General features: G+C 58.0%; 1 protein-coding gene across 1 annotated transcript in view; it reads right to left on the bottom strand.

Moving 5' to 3' along the window:
* Positions 1 to 6,251: 6,251 nt before the first annotated feature.
* The window catches only part of LOC132387045 (tapasin-related protein-like), a gene marked incomplete at its 5' end in the record, with an annotated part of 83,634 nt that continues 71,391 nt past the window's right edge, over positions 6,252 to 18,494 (bottom strand). The window contains 3 exons of the mRNA XM_059959420.1: positions 6,252 to 7,481; positions 7,603 to 7,634; positions 9,240 to 9,344. Coding sequence (XP_059815403.1) covers positions 7,467 to 7,481; positions 7,603 to 7,634; positions 9,240 to 9,344 — 152 coding nt within the window. The remainder of the gene's footprint in view (positions 7,482 to 7,602; positions 7,635 to 9,239; positions 9,345 to 18,494) is intronic.

Genomic DNA, 18,494 nt, shown 5'->3' with positions numbered 1-18,494 from the left:
CATCCGCAGGGGCTCCCAGAACCGATCCCCCGCGGATAAGGAGGGCTGACTGTATTTCCCTCCCGCCGTCACGTCCAATGCTTCAACTCGACACCCTCCACTTCTCCCTCACTCCCGCCATTCCCCTCGGTCCCATTTCCAGCCTCGTCCGAAACTCCCCCACTTTGCCCATCCCCTCTCTGCCTCCCTCCCCATCCACTCCCACCCGTCCCCCTCTCACTCCCTCCACCTGTCTCCCCTCCGCACTCCCACACCTCCCTCAACCATATCCCTCCCACCCCTCTCCCCTCCCTGCCCTTCTCACCCCCACCACCTCTCTCTGTCCCCTTCCCTCCCCATCTACCCCAACCCCCTTCCAACCCACCTCTCCCCCTCCCCTCCAGCTCTCTGCACCCACCTCTCCAGCCCCCACCTCCCCCTCTCCCCTCCTCTCTCTCTACCCCTCACCACCCCCTCACCTCCACCTGTCTCCTCACCACTCTCATCCTCTCTGTATCTCCCCTCTCCCTCTTTGCTCTACCCTCCCCACCTCCACTTCTCTCAATCTCCCTCCCACTCCCCCTCCCTACCTCTCTCCTTCGCTACCCCTCTATAGCTCTCCCCTCACCAAAAACCCTTCTCCCTCCCCTCCACCCTCCCCACCTCCCTCTAGCCCCCTCAGCATTCACCTCATTTCCTCCCTCTCACTCCTCCTCACTTCCCCCACCATCTCCTTCCCCATTCTCTCCCCCTCTACCGCTTCATCTCTCTCCCCACCCCTTTCCCACAGCCTCTCTCTCTCCATCCCTTCCCACCTCTCTCCCCTCCACCTCCCTCCCGTCTCACTCTCTCCCCTTCCCTAACCTCTCCCTACCCCCTTCTTTCCTACAACTTCCCACCCTGCTCTGCCCCTTCCCACCCCACTCTACTTCTCACTTCCTTCTCCCCATTTTCTCTACCCCTCCCTACCTATCCCTCCCCTCTCCAGTCCTCCACCCCCTCTCTCCATCAACCTCTGTCTTCCCCTTCACCTCCCTCTCCCCACCACTCTCAGCCCCTTCCCTGTCACCCCACATCTCTCCCCCCACCATACTCTTTCTCTACCCCTCACTCCCCCATACCTATCCCTCTAGCTCCATCTCCCCACCCCTCTCTTCCACCCTCCACCTACCTCTCCGCCATCCCTCTCCCCATCCCCATTTCTCTCAGTCTCCATCCACCCATCTCTCTCCCTCCTGCCTACTCCACCTCTCTAGTCCTCTCCACCTCCCACCCCACCTCTCTCCCTGCCCCCACCCCTCTCCTTCCCTTTCTCTCCCTACCGCTCCCTCTCTCTGTCCCCCTTCCACCCTTACCCCCCACCCCTCACCTTTCCTTTCTCTCCAACCTTCCTCTCCTTCTGTCCCTCTGCACCCCTCTCCCCTCCTACCCCTCCCTCACTCCTTGGCCCTCTCTCCGTTCTCCTCTCACTCTCCCCTTCCCCTCCCCACCTCCTCCCTCCCTCTCTCGCCCCTCCCCTCCCTCTCTCCTCCCCTCCCCCTCTCCCTCCGTCTCCCCCCCCACATCTCTCCCCACTTCACCGCTCTACACCTCTAACACCCTCTCAACCGCTCTCCCTCTCGCCCACTTCGCCGTTTTCCCCTCCGTTTCCCCCCGTCCCTCAATTTTCTTACATTTTTCCTCTCCTCCAGCACCGGAAGTTCCCGTCGCCTCTACCGGATGTCGTCTCGGGTGCCACTGCACCCCCCCTCCGCCTGCCCCGGACAGCCAATGGCGTCTTCATGCCCGACCTCACTGCGTCTGACGTCGACGCTGCCGGAAGCGTCCCCCGTCGGACCTCACTGCGTCTGACGTCACCGAAACCGCAGGTCGCGGGGCGACTTTCCTCTCCCATGACGACAGCCGCCATTTCTCAGAACCGGCGTCGCAATTTGGTTTCATATCACCGTCAGTGTCTCCGTTCAGCTCGTCCACGGCTATTTTCCGCCTTTTCAAACCCTCCTTTACCATTCTCATTCTTTTTCTACCGTTGTTTCCCCCCCCCGCGTCATTCTGGTAGGATTTGGATTACAACCGCCGTCAGCGCGACTCCCACCCAGGCGCAGTGACGTCAGACGCACGACCCCCGCCCCCTCCTCAATCCCGACCCCTCCCCCTCAGCCCCCAGACCCCGCCCCTCAATCCCCAGACCCCTCCCCCACCTCAATCCCCAGACCCCTCCCCCTCCCCTCAATTCCCAAGACCCCTCCCCCACCTCTATCCCCTAGACCCCTCCCCTCCTCAATCCCCAGACCCCTCCCCTCAATCCCAAGACCCCTCCCCCACCTCTATCCCCTAGACCCCTCCCCTCCTCAATCCCCTAGACCCCTCCCCTCCTCTATCCCCTAGACCCCTCCCCTCCTCTATCCCCTAGACCCCTCCCCTCCTCTATCCCCTAGACCCCTCCCCTCCTCTATCCCCTAGACCCCTCCCCTCCTCTATCCCCTAGACCCCTCCCCTCCTCTATCCCCTAGACCCCTCCCCTCCTCAATCCCCTAGACCCCTCCCCTCCTCAATCCCCTAGACCCCTCCCCTCCTCAATCCCCTAGACCCCTCCCCCACCTCAATCCCCTAGACTCCTCAATCCCCAGACCCCTCCCCCTCCCCTCAATCCCGACCCCTCCCCCTCAGCCCCCAGACCCCGCCCCTCAATCCCCAGACCCCTCCCCCACCTCAATCCCCTAGACCCCTCCCCTCCTCAATCCCCAGACCCCTCCCCCTCCCCTCAATCCCGACCCCTCCCCCTCAATCCCGACCCCTCCCCCTCAGCCCCCAGACCCCGCCCCTCAATCCCCAGACCCCTCCCCCGCCCCTCAATCCCCAGACCCCTCCCCCACCTCAATCCCCTAGACCCCTCCCCTCCTCAATCCCCAGACCCCTCCCCCTCCCCTCAATCCCCAGACCCCTCCCCCACCTCAATCCCCTAGACCCCTCCCCTCCTCAATCCCCAGACCCCTCCCCCTCCCCTCAATCCCAAGACCCCTCCCCCACCTCTATCCCCTAGACCCCTCCCCCACCTCTATCCCCTAGACCCCTCCCCCACCTCAATCCCCAGACCCCTCCCCCTCCCCTCAATCCCAAGACCCCTCCCCCACCTCTATCCCCTAGACCCCTCCCCTCCTCAATCCCCAGACCCCTCCCCCACCTCTATCCCCTAGACCCCTCCCCTCCTCAATCCCCTAGACCCCTCCCCTCCTCAATCCCCTAGACCCCTCCCCTCCTCTATCCCCTAGACCCCTCCCCTCCTCTATCCCCTAGACCCCTCCCCTCCTCAATCCCCTAGACCCCTCCCCTCCTCAATCCCCTAGACCCCTCCCCTCCTCTATCCCCTAGACCCCTCCCCTCCTCTATCCCCTAGACCCCTCCCCTCCTCTATCCCCTAGACCCCTCCCCTCCTCAATCCCCTAGACCCCTCCCCTCCTCAATCCCCTAGACCCCTCCCCTCCTCAATCCCCAGACCCCTCCCCCACCTCAATCCCCTAGACTCCTCAATCCCCAGACCCCTCCCCCTCCCCTCAATCCCGACCCCTCCCCCTCAGCCCCCAGACCCCGCCCCTCAATCCCCAGACCCCTCCCCCACCTCAATCCCCTAGACCCCTCCCCTCCTCAATCCCCAGACCCCTCCCCCTCCCCTCAATCCCGACCCCTCCCCCTCAATCCCGACCCCTCCCCCTCAGCCCCCAGACCCCGCCCCTCAATCCCCAGACCCCTCCCCCGCCCCTCAATCCCCAGACCCCTCCCCCACCTCAATCCCCTAGACCCCTCCCCTCCTCAATCCCCAGACCCCTCCCCCTCCCCTCAATCCCCAGACCCCTCCCCCACCTCAATCCCCTAGACCCCTCCCCTCCTCAATCCCCAGACCCCTCCCCCTCCCCTCAATCCCAAGACCCCTCCCCCACCTCTATCCCCTAGACCCCTCCCCTCCTCAATCCCCAGACCCCGCCCCTCAATCCCCAGACCCCTCCCCCACCTCAATCCCCTAGACCCCTCCCCTCCTCAATCCCCAGACCCCTCCCCCCCTCAATCCCAAGACCCCTCCCCCACCTCTATCCCCTAGACCCCTCCTCAATCCCCAGACCCCGCCCCTCAATCCCCAGACCCCTCCCCCACCTCAATCCCCTAGACCCCTCCCCCTCCCCTCAATCCCGACCCCTCCCCCTCAGCCCCCAGACCCCGCCCCTCAATCCCCAGACCCCTCCCCCACCTCAATCCCCAGACCCCTCCCCCTCCCCTCAATCCCAAGACCCCTCCCCCACCTCTATCCCCTAGACCCCTCCCCTTCTCAATCCCCAGACCCCTCCCCTCAATCCCAAGACCCCTCCCCCACCTCTATCCCCTAGACCCCTCCCCTCCTCAATCCCCTAGACCCCTCCCCTCCTCTATCCCCTAGACCCCTCCCCTCCTCAATCCCCTAGACCCCTCCCCTCCTCAATCCCCTAGACCCCTCCCCTCCTCAATCCCCAGACCCCTCCCCCACCTCAATCCCCTAGACTCCTCAATCCCCAGACCCCTCCCCCTCCCCTCAATCCCGACCCCTCCCCCTCAGCCCCCAGACCCCGCCCCTCAATCCCCAGACCCCTCCCCCACCTCAATCCCCTAGACCCCTCCCCTCCTCAATCCCCAGACCCCTCCACCTCCCCTCAATCCCGACCCCTCCCCCTCAATCCCGACCCCTCCCCCTCAGCCCCCAGACCCCGCCCCTCAATCCCCAGACCCCTCCCCCGCCCCTCAATCCCCAGACCCCTCCCCCACCTCAATCCCCTAGACCCCTCCCCTCCTCAATCCCCAGACCCCTCCCCCTCCCCTCAATCCCCAGACCCCTCCCCCACCTCAATCCCCTAGACCCCTCCCCTCCTCAATCCCCAGACCCCTCCCCCTCCCCTCAATCCCAAGACCCCTCCCCCACCTCTATCCCCTAGACCCCTCCCCTCCTCAATCCCCAGACCCCGCCCCTCAATCCCCAGACCCCTCCCCCACCTCAATCCCCTAGACCCCTCCCCTCCTCAATCCCCAGACCCCTCCCCCTCCCCTCAATCCCAAGACCCCTCCCCCACCTCTATCCCCTAGACCCCTCCTCAATCCCCAGACCCCGCCCCTCAATCCCCAGACCCCGCCCCTCAATCCCCAGACCCCTCCCCCACCTCAATCCCCTAGACCCCTCCCCTCCTCAATCCCCAGACCCCTCCCCCTCCCCTCAATCCCGACCCCTCCCCCTCAGCCCCCAGACCCCGCCCCTCAATCCCCAGACCCCTCCCCCGCCCCTCAATCCCCAGACCCCTCCCCCACCTCAATCCCCTAGACCCCTGCCCTCCTCAATCCCCTAGACCCCTGCCCTCCTCAATCCCCAGACCCCTCCCCCTCCCCTCAATCCCCAGACCCCTCCCCCACCTCAATCCCCTAGACCCCTCCCCTCCTCAATCCCCAGACCCCGCCCCTCCTCAATCCCGACCCCTCCCCTCCTCAATCCCCAGACCCCGCCCCCTCCTCAATCCCGACCCCTCCCCCTCCCCTCCTAAATCACCAGACCCCGCCCCCTCCCCTCCTCAATCCCTCCCCCTCCCCCTCCTCAATCCCCAGACCCCGCCCCCTCCCCTCCCCTCCTCAATCCCCAGACCCCGCCCCTCAATCCCCAGACCCCGCCCCTCCTCAATCCAGACCCCTCCCCCTCAGCCCCTCCTCAATCCCGACCCCTCCCCCTCAGCCCCTCCTCAATCCCCAGACCCCGCCCCCTCCTCAATTCCCAGACCCAGCCCCCTCCTCAATCCCCAGACCCAGCCCCCTAGACCCCTCCCCTCCTCAATCCCCCAGACCCCGCCCCCTCTGCCCCTGGACTCCTCCTCAATCCCCCAGACCCCACCCCCTCTGCCCCTGGACTCCTCCTCAATCCCCAGACCCTGCCCCCTCCTCAACCCCCCCCAGACCCCGCCCTCTCATCAACACCCCAGGTTCCGCATGCTCCTCGATCATCCTGACCCCACCCCTCCCCTTCTCAATCCTCCAGACCCTGCCTCATTGCCCAGACCTCGCACCCCTCCTTAATTCCCCCAGACACCTCCCCATCCAGTCTCCGCCCCTCATCTATTAAATCTGCTCCTCACTCTCAGACCCAGGCTCTGCCCTTCATCCCCAAAGCCTAGAACCCACCCCCGACTCATCCTGAGACCCTCTCACCTCATCTTCCTCGGACCTTCCAAGACCCACTCCAGGGACAGACAGACAGACACAGCTCGGTCTCCGTAGCCCAAACTTTATTGACAGTATCCTTGACAGGTTCCCAGTACCGGGATGGGTCAAAAGTGGAGGGGGGTGGGGTGTTGAAAGGCCTAAATCTTTGGAGTGAGGCAGAGGCAGAGGCATTTGGGGAGGGGATTGGAGGGAGTTGCAGGAGTTTGAGGCTTGGAGGGAGTTAGAGGCAGGGAATTGGGTAGAGAGTTGGAAGTGATTCACCCCACTATTCAAAGAGTGTGTCCCACCCTTGTACACGGAGGTCCCCCTGTCCCTCGACACTCCCCACCGTTCACGGTGTGTGTCCTATCCCCCGTACACCGAGGTCCCCCTGTCCCTCGACACTCCCACCGTTCACGGTGTGTGTCCGACCCTCGTACACCAAGGTCCCCCTGTCCCTCGACACTCCCTACCGTTCACGGTGTGTGTCCTACCCCCGTACACCAAGGTCCCCCTGTCCCTCGACACTCCCCACCGTTCACGGTGTGTGTCCGACCCTCGCACACCGAGGTCCCCCTGTCCCTCGACACTCCCCACCGTTCACGGTGTGTGTCCGACCCCCGTACACCGAGGTCCCCCTGTCCCTCGACACTCCCCACCGTTCACGGTGCGTGTCCTACCCTCGTACACCGAGGTCCCCCTGTCCCTCGACACTCCCCACCGTTCACGGTGTGTGTCCTACCCCCGTACACTGAGGTCCCTCTGTCCCTCCACACTCCCCACCGTTCAGCGCATTGAACATAGAATGCAGCACATGAAGTTGTGCCCACTAATTAAATTAACAGTTAAAGACCTAACGAAACTAGTCCCGCCTTCCAGTCCATCCAGCGAACCAGAGGAAATGCCCCACGTCCGTCCGAGCTCGAATCCAGGCAGCTTCTCGGTGCAAACCTCCTCTCCGAGTCTCCCACCCCCTTCCGTGCAACGGTGTGACCGGAACCTCTCGAACACTCCAGACGGGGTCCGAGCAGATCTCTCGAACCCGGCACCTCGTCCGACAGAGACACAGCGCCCTCTCGGCCGCGTTCAGGGAGCAGCGGACCGGGTCCGTCCAAGCCCCCTCTGCCCGTCGCCCTGAGGGTGACGACACCGGGAGCTGGGCGTTGAGCGGAGGGGGAGGGAACGGGAAGGGATGGCTGTCCAGAGTGGAGGGTAGAAGGGAAGAGTGTGAGGCCAGGCTTCCCCTCACTCCCTCGCCTCCCGCACAGGCCCCTCCGTTCCCTTTAATCTTCCGTTGTCTGTAACAGGCAGAGAGCAGAGTAAATACGGGGGAGAGGCGGGAGAGTTAGAAAGGGGTGGGAGGGGGGGAGAGACTGATTTTACAGGACAGAATTATTTTACAGGGAATAAACATCTCACCTTGACTGGTCCTGGGACGCTGGGACGCATTTCTGAGGAGTGAAACGGGGCAAAGGAAAGAGTTAATTTCAAAGTTTCAAATCCCTTCACACCCTCCGTAACAAGGGTAATGAGATACAGTTGGCCCTCCTTATCCACAAGGGGATCGGTTCCGGGACCCCCCCCCCCCACCCCGCTGCGGATACCAAAATTCGCGGGTGCTCAAGTCCCTTATGCAACCCGTTTCGGTGCGGTGGACATCAGGACCCGCCGGAACCCCGGACCTTATTTAACCCGTCTCGGTGCGGTGGACATTAGGACCCGGCGGAACCCCGGACCTTATTTAACCCGTCTCGGAGTGGTGGACATCAGGACCCGGCGGAACCCCGGACCTTATTTAACCCGTCTCGGTGCGGTGGACATCAGGACCCGGCGGAACCCCGGACCTTATTTAACCCGTCTCGGTGCGGTGGACATTGGGACCCGACGGAACCCCGGACCTTATTTAACCCGTCTCGGTGCGGTGGACATTGGGACCCGGCGGAATCCCGGACCTTATTTAACCCGTCTCGGTGCGGTGGACATTAGGACCTGGCGGAACCCCGGACCTTATTTAACCCGTCTCGGTGCGGTGGACCTCAGGACCCGGTGGAACCCCGGACCTTATTTAACCTGTCTCGGTGCGGTGGACATCGGGACCCGACGGAACCCCGGACCTTATGTAACCCGTCTCGGTGCGGTGGTCATCCGGACCCGGCGGAACCCCGGACCTTATTCAACCCGTCTCGGTGCGGTGGACATTGGGACCCGGCGGAACCCCGGACCTTATTCAACCCGTCTCGGTGCGGTGGACATCAGGACCCGGCGGAACCCCGGACCTTATTTAACCCGTCTCGGTGCGGTGGACATCAGGACCCGGCGGAATCCCGGACCTTATTTAACCCGTCTCGGTGCGGTGGACATTAGGACCCGGCGGAACCCCGGACCTTGTTTAACCCGTCACGGTGCGGTGGACATTAGGACCCGGCGGAGCCCCTGACCTTATTTAAAGGAAAAAGTGAGAAAGGCTCTGCCCCGATGAAAGCTACAATTATTACTGAGCAACGCAGTGGTTTAATTATTGGGTTTTGGGGTTTTGACCCTCACTTCAACCCGACACTCGGGAGCGGTCTGTCCCGAGAACTTCCGTTCCCAAGCCCGGCGCTGAAACATACGTTATTAAGTGTTTTAAATGCATAGAAAGGTAAAATATATACTATATAAACGTTTGACTAACTGACGCTAAATAATACCAGATGTACCTGTTCCGACTTAGTTAGTAAGAGAACTTCCGATTTTTTTCGATCCCGATCCACGATAACCCACGCACACCCTCCCGTATACTTTAAATCATCCCTAGATTACTTATAATACCTAATACAATGTAAAATGGTTGTTGTGCTGCATTGTTCAGGGAATAATGACAAGAAAAAAAGTCTGTACATGCTCGAACAACAAGTGCTGGAAGAGCACATCCGGGTTTTCGCGATCCGCGGTCGGTTGTATCCGCGCGTGCGGAATCCGCGGATAAGGAGGGCCGACCGTACTCCCTCTGTGACAGTGATGCGAGTGGGACTCCCCCTGTACCAGGAGTGTTTCGAACCAGAGGTGTATCTCACCAGACGGGGTCCTGTTGCCTCTGCGCAGGTACATCCCAGCCACCAGCAGTAACGCGGACAGCAACACCCCCTGGTAAATGATTCGCAGGTAACCCGCCGTCTCGTCTGCAAGGGAAACGATTGAGATGTAAGTCTGCCCAGCTCAGCTCCTCAGGGAGTGTTAACGCATCGGTGCCGTGACGGAGAGGCGACGTGACAGCCTGCACTAATCAAACCTCTGCAAATCCAAGTCCGGTTCCCTATCACCGGCCTGCGTCGTGGGAGCGCGCCACAGTCCACACGCGTGAAAACTAATAATTTCAATTGAAAGGTTATGGATACGTACTTAAATCATGTTTCTCATGGGGGGGCGCGGGAGAAGGGGAGGTGGTGTTCGTGGTTCCGTTCAGAAATCGGACAGCAGAGGGGAAGAAGCTGTTCCTGAATCGCTGAGTGTGTGTCTTCAGGCTCCTGTACCTCCTCCCTGATGGCAGAGGGGAAGAGGCTGTTCCTGAATCTCTGAGTGTGTGTCTTCAGGCTCCCGTACCTCCTCCCTGATGGTGGCATTGAGAAGAGGGCGTGTCCCCACTGATGGGGGTCATCAGGAGTCACCCATCTGTCCCGTCGATCTCGCCCCACCACTCGATAAGGTCACGGCTGATCTGGCCATGGACTCATCTCCACTGACCTCCCTTTTCCCCTTAACCCTTAATTCCCCTCCTATGCAAAGTTCTACACAACCTGGTCTAAAATATATTCACCGAGGCAGCCCCCACTGCTTCACGGGGCAGAGAATTCCACAGGGTCACCCCCCCTGCGAAAAGCAGTCCCTCCTCATCTCCATCCCAGATCCTCTCCCCCGAATCTTGAGGCTCTGTCCCCTAGTCTCACCTACCAGAGGGATCGACTTTCCTGCCTCGATCTTACCTGATCGATCGATCTGATAATTTTATACGTTTCTAGAAGATCTCCTCTCATCCTTCCGAATTCCAGCCAGTACAGTCCCAGGCAACTCGATGTCTCCTCATAGTTTAACCCCACTCCCCCCCCCCCATATCTGGCATCAACCCTCACATAAACAATTCTCCCTCCTGCCATCTGTCAAAAGATACTGACGCATTCGGGCTCTCATGATCAGACTGTGTAACAGTTTCATCCCCTAAGCCATCAGACCCCTCAATTCCCAGAGCCTGGACTGACTGACAGAGAGGGAGAGAGAGGCAGAGAGAGGGAGAGAGAGAGACACCACACAAAGCAATTTTTTGCTCATTTCTTTCTCAATTCCTGCTCAACTTTGTTTACATTTAAATTTACATCACTAATATTGTAATTTGTCCTTTACTGTGCCTTTTGTCTTGTTTATTATTATACTGTCTTGCACTGTTTTGTGCACTGAATGTAGACCCAAGTAGGGCTGGTCTAATGTAGTTTTGTGTCGTTTCAGGTATTCTAGTGTGGTTTTGTGTCATTTCACGCAGTCTAGTGTGGTTTTGTGTCGTTTCGGGTAGTCTCGTGTAGTTTTGTGTTGTTTCCGGTAGACTAGTTTTGTGTCGTTTCAGGTAGTCTGGTGTAGTTTTGTGTCGTTTCAGGTAGTCTGGTGTAGTTTTGTGTTGTTTCGGGTAGTCTGGTGTAGTTTTGTATCGTTTCGGGTAGTCTGGTGTAGTTTTGTGTCGTTTCAGGTAGTCTGGTGTAGTTTTGTGTCGTTTCGGGTAGTCTAGTGTAGTTTTGTGTCGTTTCATGTAGTCTGGTGTAGTTTTGTGTCGTTTCCGGTAGACTAGTTTTGTGTTGTTTCAGGTAGTCTGGTGTAGTTTTGTGTCGTTTCAGGTAGTCTGGTGTAGTTTTGTGTCGTTTCAGGTAGTCTGGTGTAGTTTTGTGTCGTTTCAGGTAGTCTGGTGTAGTTTTGTGTCATTTCGGGTAGTCTGGTGTAGTTTTGTGTCGTTTCGGGTAGTCTGGTGTAGTTTTGTGTCGTTTCGGGTAGTCTGGTGTAGTTTTGTGTCGTTTCAGGTAGTCTGGTGTAGTTTTGTGTCGTTTCGGGTAGTCTGGTGTAGTTTTGTGTCGTTTCAGGTAGACTGGTGTAGTTTTGTGTCGTTTCATGTAGTCTGGTGAAGTTTTGTGTCGTTTCGGGTAGTCTGGTGTAGTTTTGTGTCGTTTCGGGTAGTCTGGTGTAGTTTTATGTCGTTTCGGGTAGTCTGGTGTAGTTTTGTGTCGTTTCGGGTAGTCTGGTGTAGTTTTGTGTCGTTTCGGGTAGTCTGGTGTAGTTTTGTGTCGTTTCGGGTAGTCTGGTGTAGTTTTGTGTCGTTTCATGTAGTCTGGTGTAGTTTTGTGTCGTTTCGGGTAGTCTGGTGTAGTTTTGTGTCGTTTCGGGTAGTCTGGTGTAGTTTTGTGTCGTTTCGGGTAGTCTGGTGTAGTTTTGTGTCGTTTCGGGTAGTCTGGTGTAGTTTTGTGTCGTTTCATGTAGTCTGGTGTAGTTTTGTGTCGTTTCGGGTAGTCTGGTGTAGTTTTGTGTCGTTTCGGGTAGTCTGGTGTAGTTTTGTGTCGTTTCGGGTAGTCTGGTGTAGTTTTGTGTCGTTTCAGGTAGACTGGTGTAGTTTTGTGTCGTTTCATGTAGTCTGGTGTAGTTTTGTGTCGTTTCGGGTAGTCTGGTGAAGTTTTGTGTCGTTTCGGGTAGTCTGGTGTAGTTTTGTGTCGTTTCGGGTAGTCTGGTGTAGTTTTATGTCGTTTCGGGTAGTCTGGTGTAGTTTTGTGTCGTTTCGGGTAGTCTGGTGTAGTTTTGTGTCGTTTCGGGTAGTCTGGTGTAGTTTTGTGTCGTTTCGGGTAGTCTGGTGTAGTTTTGTGTCGTTTCATGTAGTCTGGTGTTGTTTTGTGTCGTTTCCGGTTGTCTGGCGTAGTTTTGTGTCGTTTCGGGTAGTCTGGTGTAGTTTTGTGTCGTTTCGGGTAGTCTGGGGTAGTTTTGTGTCGTTTCGGGTAGTCTGGTGTAGTTTTGTGTCGTTTCGGGTAGTCTGGTGTAGTTTTGTGTCGTTTCGGGTAGTCTTGTGTAGTTTTGTGTCGTTTCGGGTAGTCTGGTGTAGTTTTGTGTCGTTTCGGGTAGTCTGGTGTAGTTTTGTGTCGTTTCGGGTAGTCTGGTGTAGTTTTGTGTCGTTTCGGGTAGTCTGGTGTAGTTTTGTGTCGTTTCGGGTAGTCTGGTGTAGTTTTGTGTCGTTTCGGGTAGTCTGGTGTAGTTTTGTGTCGTTTCGGGTAGTCTGGTGTAGTTTTGTGTCGTTTCGGGTAGTCTGGTGTAGTTTTGTGTCGTTTCGGGTAGTCTGGTGTAGTTTTGTGTCGTTTCGGGTAGTCTTGTGTAGTTTTGTGTCGTTTCGGGTAGTCTGGTGTAGTTTTGTGTCGTTTCGGGTAGTCTGGTGTAGTTTTGTTTCGTTTCGGGTCGTCTGGTGTAGTTTTGTGTCGTTTTCGGTAGTCTGGTGTAGTTTTGTGTCGTTTCGGGTAGTCTGGTGTAGTTTTGTGTCGTTTCGGGTAGTCTGGTGTAGTTTTGTGTCGTTTCATGTAGTCTGGTGTAGTTTTGTGTCGTTTCATGTAGTCTGGTGTAGTTTTATGTCGTTTCAGGTAGTCTGGTGTAGTTTTCTGTCGGGTCCCGGTAGTCTGGTGTAGTTTTGTGTCATTTCGGGTCGTCTGGTGTAGTTTTCTGTCGGGTCCCGGTAGTCTGGTGTAGTTTTGTGTCGTTTCGGGTAGTCTGGTGTAGTTTTGTGTCGTTTCGGGTAGTCTGGTGTAGTTTTGTGTCGTTTCGGGTAGTCTGGTGTAGTTTTGTGTCGTTTCGGGTAGTCTGGTGTAGTTTTGTGTCGTTTCGGGTAGTCTGGTGTAGTTTTGTGTCGTTTCAGGTAGTCTGGTGTAGTTTTGTGTCGTTTCATGTAGTCTGGTGTAGTTTTGTGTCGTTTCGGGTAGTCTGGTGTAGTTTTGTGTCGTTTCGGGTAGTCTGGTGTAGTTTTGTGTCGTTCCGGGTAGTCTGGTGTAGTTTTGTGTCGTTCCGGGTAGTCTGGTGTAGTTTTGTGTCGTTTCGGGTAGTCTGGTGTAGTTTTGTGTCATTCTACCTTGTCTGGTGTAGTTTTATTTCAGTTTTTGCACTTTTTTAATTAAGCTGTTTAATACACGCACCTACGCTAATCTACAATTGCTTTCTCGATTGTCATTGCATAGAGACATTTCATGACACAGGACACAGAACTGAGATAGCTGCAGCATATCACAGGCCCTTCAGCCCACGATGTTGTGCCGACCTACAGCCGAGAATCTCTCTCCCGATTTGGCCCTCTATCGTTCTGAGCTCCGTGCACCATCCAAAAGTCTCTGAAAAGACCCTATCGTATCCGCCTCCACCACCGTTCCCGGCAGCCCATTCCACTCACTCGCCACTCTCTGAGTAAAAAACTCACCCCCGACATCTCCTCTGTACCTACTCCCCAGCACCTTAAACCCGTGTCCTCTTGTGGCAACCATTTCAGCCCCGGGGAAAAAGCCTCTGACTATCCACACGATCAATGCCTCTCATCATCTTGTACACCTCTATCAGGTCACCTCTCGTCCTCCGTCGCTCCGAGGAGAAAAGGCCGAGTTCACTCAACCTATTCTCATAAGGCATGCTCCCCAATCCAGGCAACATCCTTGTAAATCTCCTCTGCACCCTTTCTATGGCTTCCACGTCCTTCCTGTAGTGAGGCGACCGGAACTGAGCACAGTACTCCACGTGGGGTCTGACCAGGGTCCTATATAGCTGCAACGTTACCTCTCGGCCCTTAAACTCAATCCTACGATTGATGAAGGCCAATACACCGTACGCCTTCTTAACCACAGAGTCAACCTGCGCAGCTGCTTTGAGCGTCCCCTGGACTCGGAGCCCAAGATCCCTCTGATCCTCCACACTGCCAAGAGTCTTACCATTAATTCTAATTACACTGCAGATGCTGTGGTCGAATCAACACGTACAAACAAGCTGGATGAACTCAGCAGGTCGGGCAGCATTCGTGGAAATGAGCTGTCAACGTTTCGGGCCGAGACCCTTCGTCAGGACTGAAGAAGGAGGGGGGCATCGAATTCTCCAACTTCCGGTAATTCCCTCCCTCCCCCTTCCCCCATCCCACCTTCACTCTGCCTCCTCCTCCAGCTGCCTATCACCTCTCTCATGATTCTGCCTTCTTCTACTACCCATAGTGCTTTCCCCTTACATTCCTTCTTCACCTCTGGCCTATCCCCTCCCTGCTTCCCTCCCCCGCCCCTTGATCTTTCCTCTGATTGGCTTTTCTTCCCCCCCCCAACTTTTTTATAGGGCCCCTGCCCCCGCCCTCTTCAAACGGATGCTTCCCGGCCTACTATCTTCTGTCCGTGGGGGAATAGGCGTCTTATAAAAAAGAACCCTGCCCAGGCTTGCGCCCTGGAAATTTTCCAAAGCACAAATCCATGGTCTATGAGACGAACGGAGGTCTGGGTGAAAAACTTACCCCTCAAACCCCCCCCCCCCCCCGCCTCACCTTCAATGGCGTTAGACATTTCAACTCTGTCCACTCAATCTGTGCCTCTGACAATCCTGCAAACCTCTCTCAGATCTCCCCTCGGCCTCTGTCGCTCCGGAGAAAACAGCCCGAGTTTACCCAGCCTCTCGCTGACCCTCTTCTGCCCCCTCTCCAAAGCTTCCTTCCTGCCATGGGGCAACCGGAATCGGACGCGATCCTCCAGACGGGGCCCAGGCAGAGTTTTAGCAAGTTGCAACTGACTTGTGAACTCAGTGCCTCGACTGACAAACCCCCTTTCTTCCGGAAACAGACGCCCACCTCCCCCCCCAGTCGGAGAGGGGATTAACCCCCTCTCTCCCTGAAACTGGCACCCACCCCAGCCCCCATTGGAGAGGGGATTAACCCTCTCTCACTCTCAGAATACACTGGGATTCAGAAGGATGAGAGGGGATCTGATTGAAACATATAAGATTATTAAGGGATTGGACACACTGGAGGCAGGAAACATGTTCCTGATGTTGGGGGGAGTCCAGAACCAGAGGCCACAGTTTAAGAATAGGGGGGGGGCCATTTAGAACGGAGTTGAGGAAAAACTTATTCACCCAGAGACTGGTGGATATGTGGAATGCTCTGCCCCAGAAGGCAGTGGAGGCCAATTCTCTGGATGCTTTCGAGAGAGAGTTAGATAGAGCTCTGAAAGATAGCGGAGTCAAGGGATATGGGGAGAGGGCAGGAACGGGGTACTGATTGTGGGTGATCAGCCATGATCACAGTGAATGGCGGTGCTGGCTCAAAGGGCCGAGTGGCCTACTCCTGCACCTGTTGTCTATTGTCTATTAAAACAGGCACCCACCCGTCTGTTGGAGAGGGAATTAACCCTCTCTCTCCCGGAAACAGGCACCCAACCCCTCTCTGCCTGAAACAGCCCCATCAGGGAAGGGATTAACCATGTATCTCCCAGACAGACGTCCGCTCCCCATCAGGGAAGGGATTAACCCTGTATCTCCCAGACAGATGTCCGCTCCCCATCAGGGAAGGGATTAACCCTGTATCTCCCAGACAGATGTCCGCTCCCCATCAGGGAAGGGATTAACCCTGTATCTCCCAGACAGATGTCCGCTCCCCATCAGGGAAGGGATTAACCCTGTATCTCCCAGACAGATGTCCGCTCCCCATCAGGGAAGGGATTAACCCTGTATCTCCCAGACAGATGTCCGCTCCCCGTCAGGGAAGGGATCAACTCCCTCTCTCTCGCAAACAGATGCTCACTCTCCATCAGGGAGAGGATTAACTCCCTCTCTCCCGAAACAGATGCCTGCACCCCTGTCAGAGAGGGGATTAACCCCCTCTTTCCCGGAAACAGATGACTGCCTTCCGCCAGAGAGGGGATTAACCCCCTCCCTGCCAAAACCGACCTCCAGCCTCCCTTTCGGAGAGCGGATTAACTCCTTCCTTCCGATCAGCAGCACTCATTGCTCAATCGGAAAGGGAGTTTGCCTCTGGTTAATGGCTGCATGTTGGCATGGATGAGAGTCGTAGAGTCGAGCACGGGACGCCGCCAGCGTCCAGGAACCCTTCGGAAGTCGGCGACCCGTCAAGACCCAGGGCGCACCCCCTTCTCACCAGACAGGAGGTACAGGAGCCTGAAGGCACACAGTCAACCCCTTCAGAAACAGCTTCTTCCCCTCCGCCGGCCGATTTCCGCGGACGCCGCCGCACCGCTTGCTATTCCCCTCCCTGCACTGGTTACTTCAGTTTGGCTTTTTCCACAGATGCCCTGCTTGCGGCAGTTGGCTGGTCAAATTGTCACGAACGGCGCCGTCCAGCAGCCACAGGGCGACGGGCTCCACAGCGCCCGCCAGTGATGGCGAACCGGATTCTGATGCCCATCCCTCACCCTCGTCTCAAGGAAGGTTGAACTCCCTCCCGGTCGCTGACCCCTGCCCGTCGGACCCGCATCAAACCCGTGCCAGCGCTGGCGGTGATAGGGAGGGGGCGCGGTCGACAGACGGTGCGTATAACCAGGAGGGAGAGGGTTAATGTTCGGGGAAACTGGTGTCTGTGTCCAGCAGAGAGAGGGTTAATTCTCCCTCCCTCTCTCTCTCTCTCTCTCTCTCTCTCTCTCTCTCACCCCTCTCTCTCCCTCCACTCCCTCCCCGTCACTCTCACTCTTTTCCCTCCCTCTCTCACTTCTTTCTCCCTCTTTGCATCCCCTCCCTCCCCCCTCACTCTCACTCTTTCTCCCTCCCTCTCTCTCACTTCTTTCTCCCTCTCTCCTCACTCACTTTCTCACTCTCTCCCTCCCCAACCTCCCCCCTAACTCTCACTCTTTCTCCCTCCCTCTCTCTCACTTCCTTCTCCCTCTCCATCCCCTCCCTCCCCCCTCGCACACTCTCTCCCTCTCTCCCTCCCTCTCACTTCTTTCTCCCTCTCTCCATCCCCTCCCTCCCCCCTCGCACACTCTCTCCCTCTCTCCCTCCCTCTCACTTCTTTCTCCCTCTCTCCATCCACTCCCTCCCCGCTCTCTCCCTCTCTCCCTCCCCAAAAACAGCACCCGTCCACTGACAAATTACCCCTTTCATTGCCAGACTAGTTCCTCCCGCCAGAGAGAACATTAACCCCCCCTCCACACCCCCCACATCGTTACACACGACTTTCCAATCGCAGAGGGAGGATCAACCCTCTCTCTCCCCCCCACCCCACCCAGTTAGACCCGTCCGGTCGTCCTCTCCCAGTCACGGGCAGCTGCTCCACGGTCAGGAAGGGGGGATCAACCCTCTCTCCCCCCACCCCACCCAGTTAGACCCGTCCGGTCGCCCTCTCCCAGTCACGGGCAGCTGCTCCACGGTCAGGAAGGGGGGATCAACCCTCTCTCTCCCCCCACCCCACCCAGTTAGACCCGTCCGGTCGCCCTCTCCCAGTCACGGGCAGCTGCTCCACGGTCAGGAAGGGGGGATCAACCCTCTCTCTCCCCCCCACCCCACCCAGTTAGACCCGTCCGGTCACCCTCTCCCAGTCACGGGCAGCTGCTCCACGGTCAGGAAGGGGGGATCAACCCTCTCTCCCCCCACCCAGTTAGACCCGTCCGGTCACCCTCTCCCAGTCACGGGCAGCTGCTCCACGGTCAGGAAGGGGGGATCAACCCTCTCTCTCCCCCCACCCCACCCAGTTAGACCCGTCCGGTCGCCCTCTCCCAGTCACGGGCAGCTACTCCACGGTCAGGAAGGGGGGATCAACCCTCTCTCCCCCCCACCCCACCCAGTTAGACCCGTCCGGTCGCCCTCTCCCAGTCACGGGCAGCTGCTCCACGGTCAGGAAGGGGGGATCAACCCTCTCTCCCCCCACCCAGTTAGACCCGTCCCGTCACCCTCTCCCAGTCATGGGCAGCTGCTCCACGGTCAGGAAGGGGGGATCAACCCTCTCTCCCCCCACCCAGTTAGACCCGTCCGGTCACCCTCTCCCAGTCACGGGCAGCTGCTCCACGGTCAGGAAGGGGGGATCAACCCTCTCTCCCCCCCCCACCCCACCCAGTTAGACCCGTCCGGTCACCCTCTCCCAGTCACGGGCAGCTGCTCCACGGTCAGGAAGGGGGGATCAACCCTCTCTCTCCCCCCCACCCAGTTAGACCCATCCGGTCGCCCTCTCCCAGTCACGGGCAGCTGCTCCACGGTCAGGAAGGGGGGATCAACCCTCTCTCTCCCCCCACCCAGTTAGACCCGTCCGGTCGCCCTCTCCCAGTCACGGGCAGCTGCTCCACGGTCAGGAAGGGGGGATCAACCCTCTC

The sequence above is a fragment of the Hypanus sabinus genome, unplaced genomic scaffold, assembly GCF_030144855.1.
Source record: "Hypanus sabinus isolate sHypSab1 unplaced genomic scaffold, sHypSab1.hap1 scaffold_1493, whole genome shotgun sequence".
In the NCBI taxonomy this organism is placed as follows: domain Eukaryota; kingdom Metazoa; phylum Chordata; class Chondrichthyes; order Myliobatiformes; family Dasyatidae; genus Hypanus; species Hypanus sabinus.
The sequence above is the reverse complement of the archived record's forward strand: the minus strand, read 5'-3'. Positions and strand labels throughout refer to the sequence as shown.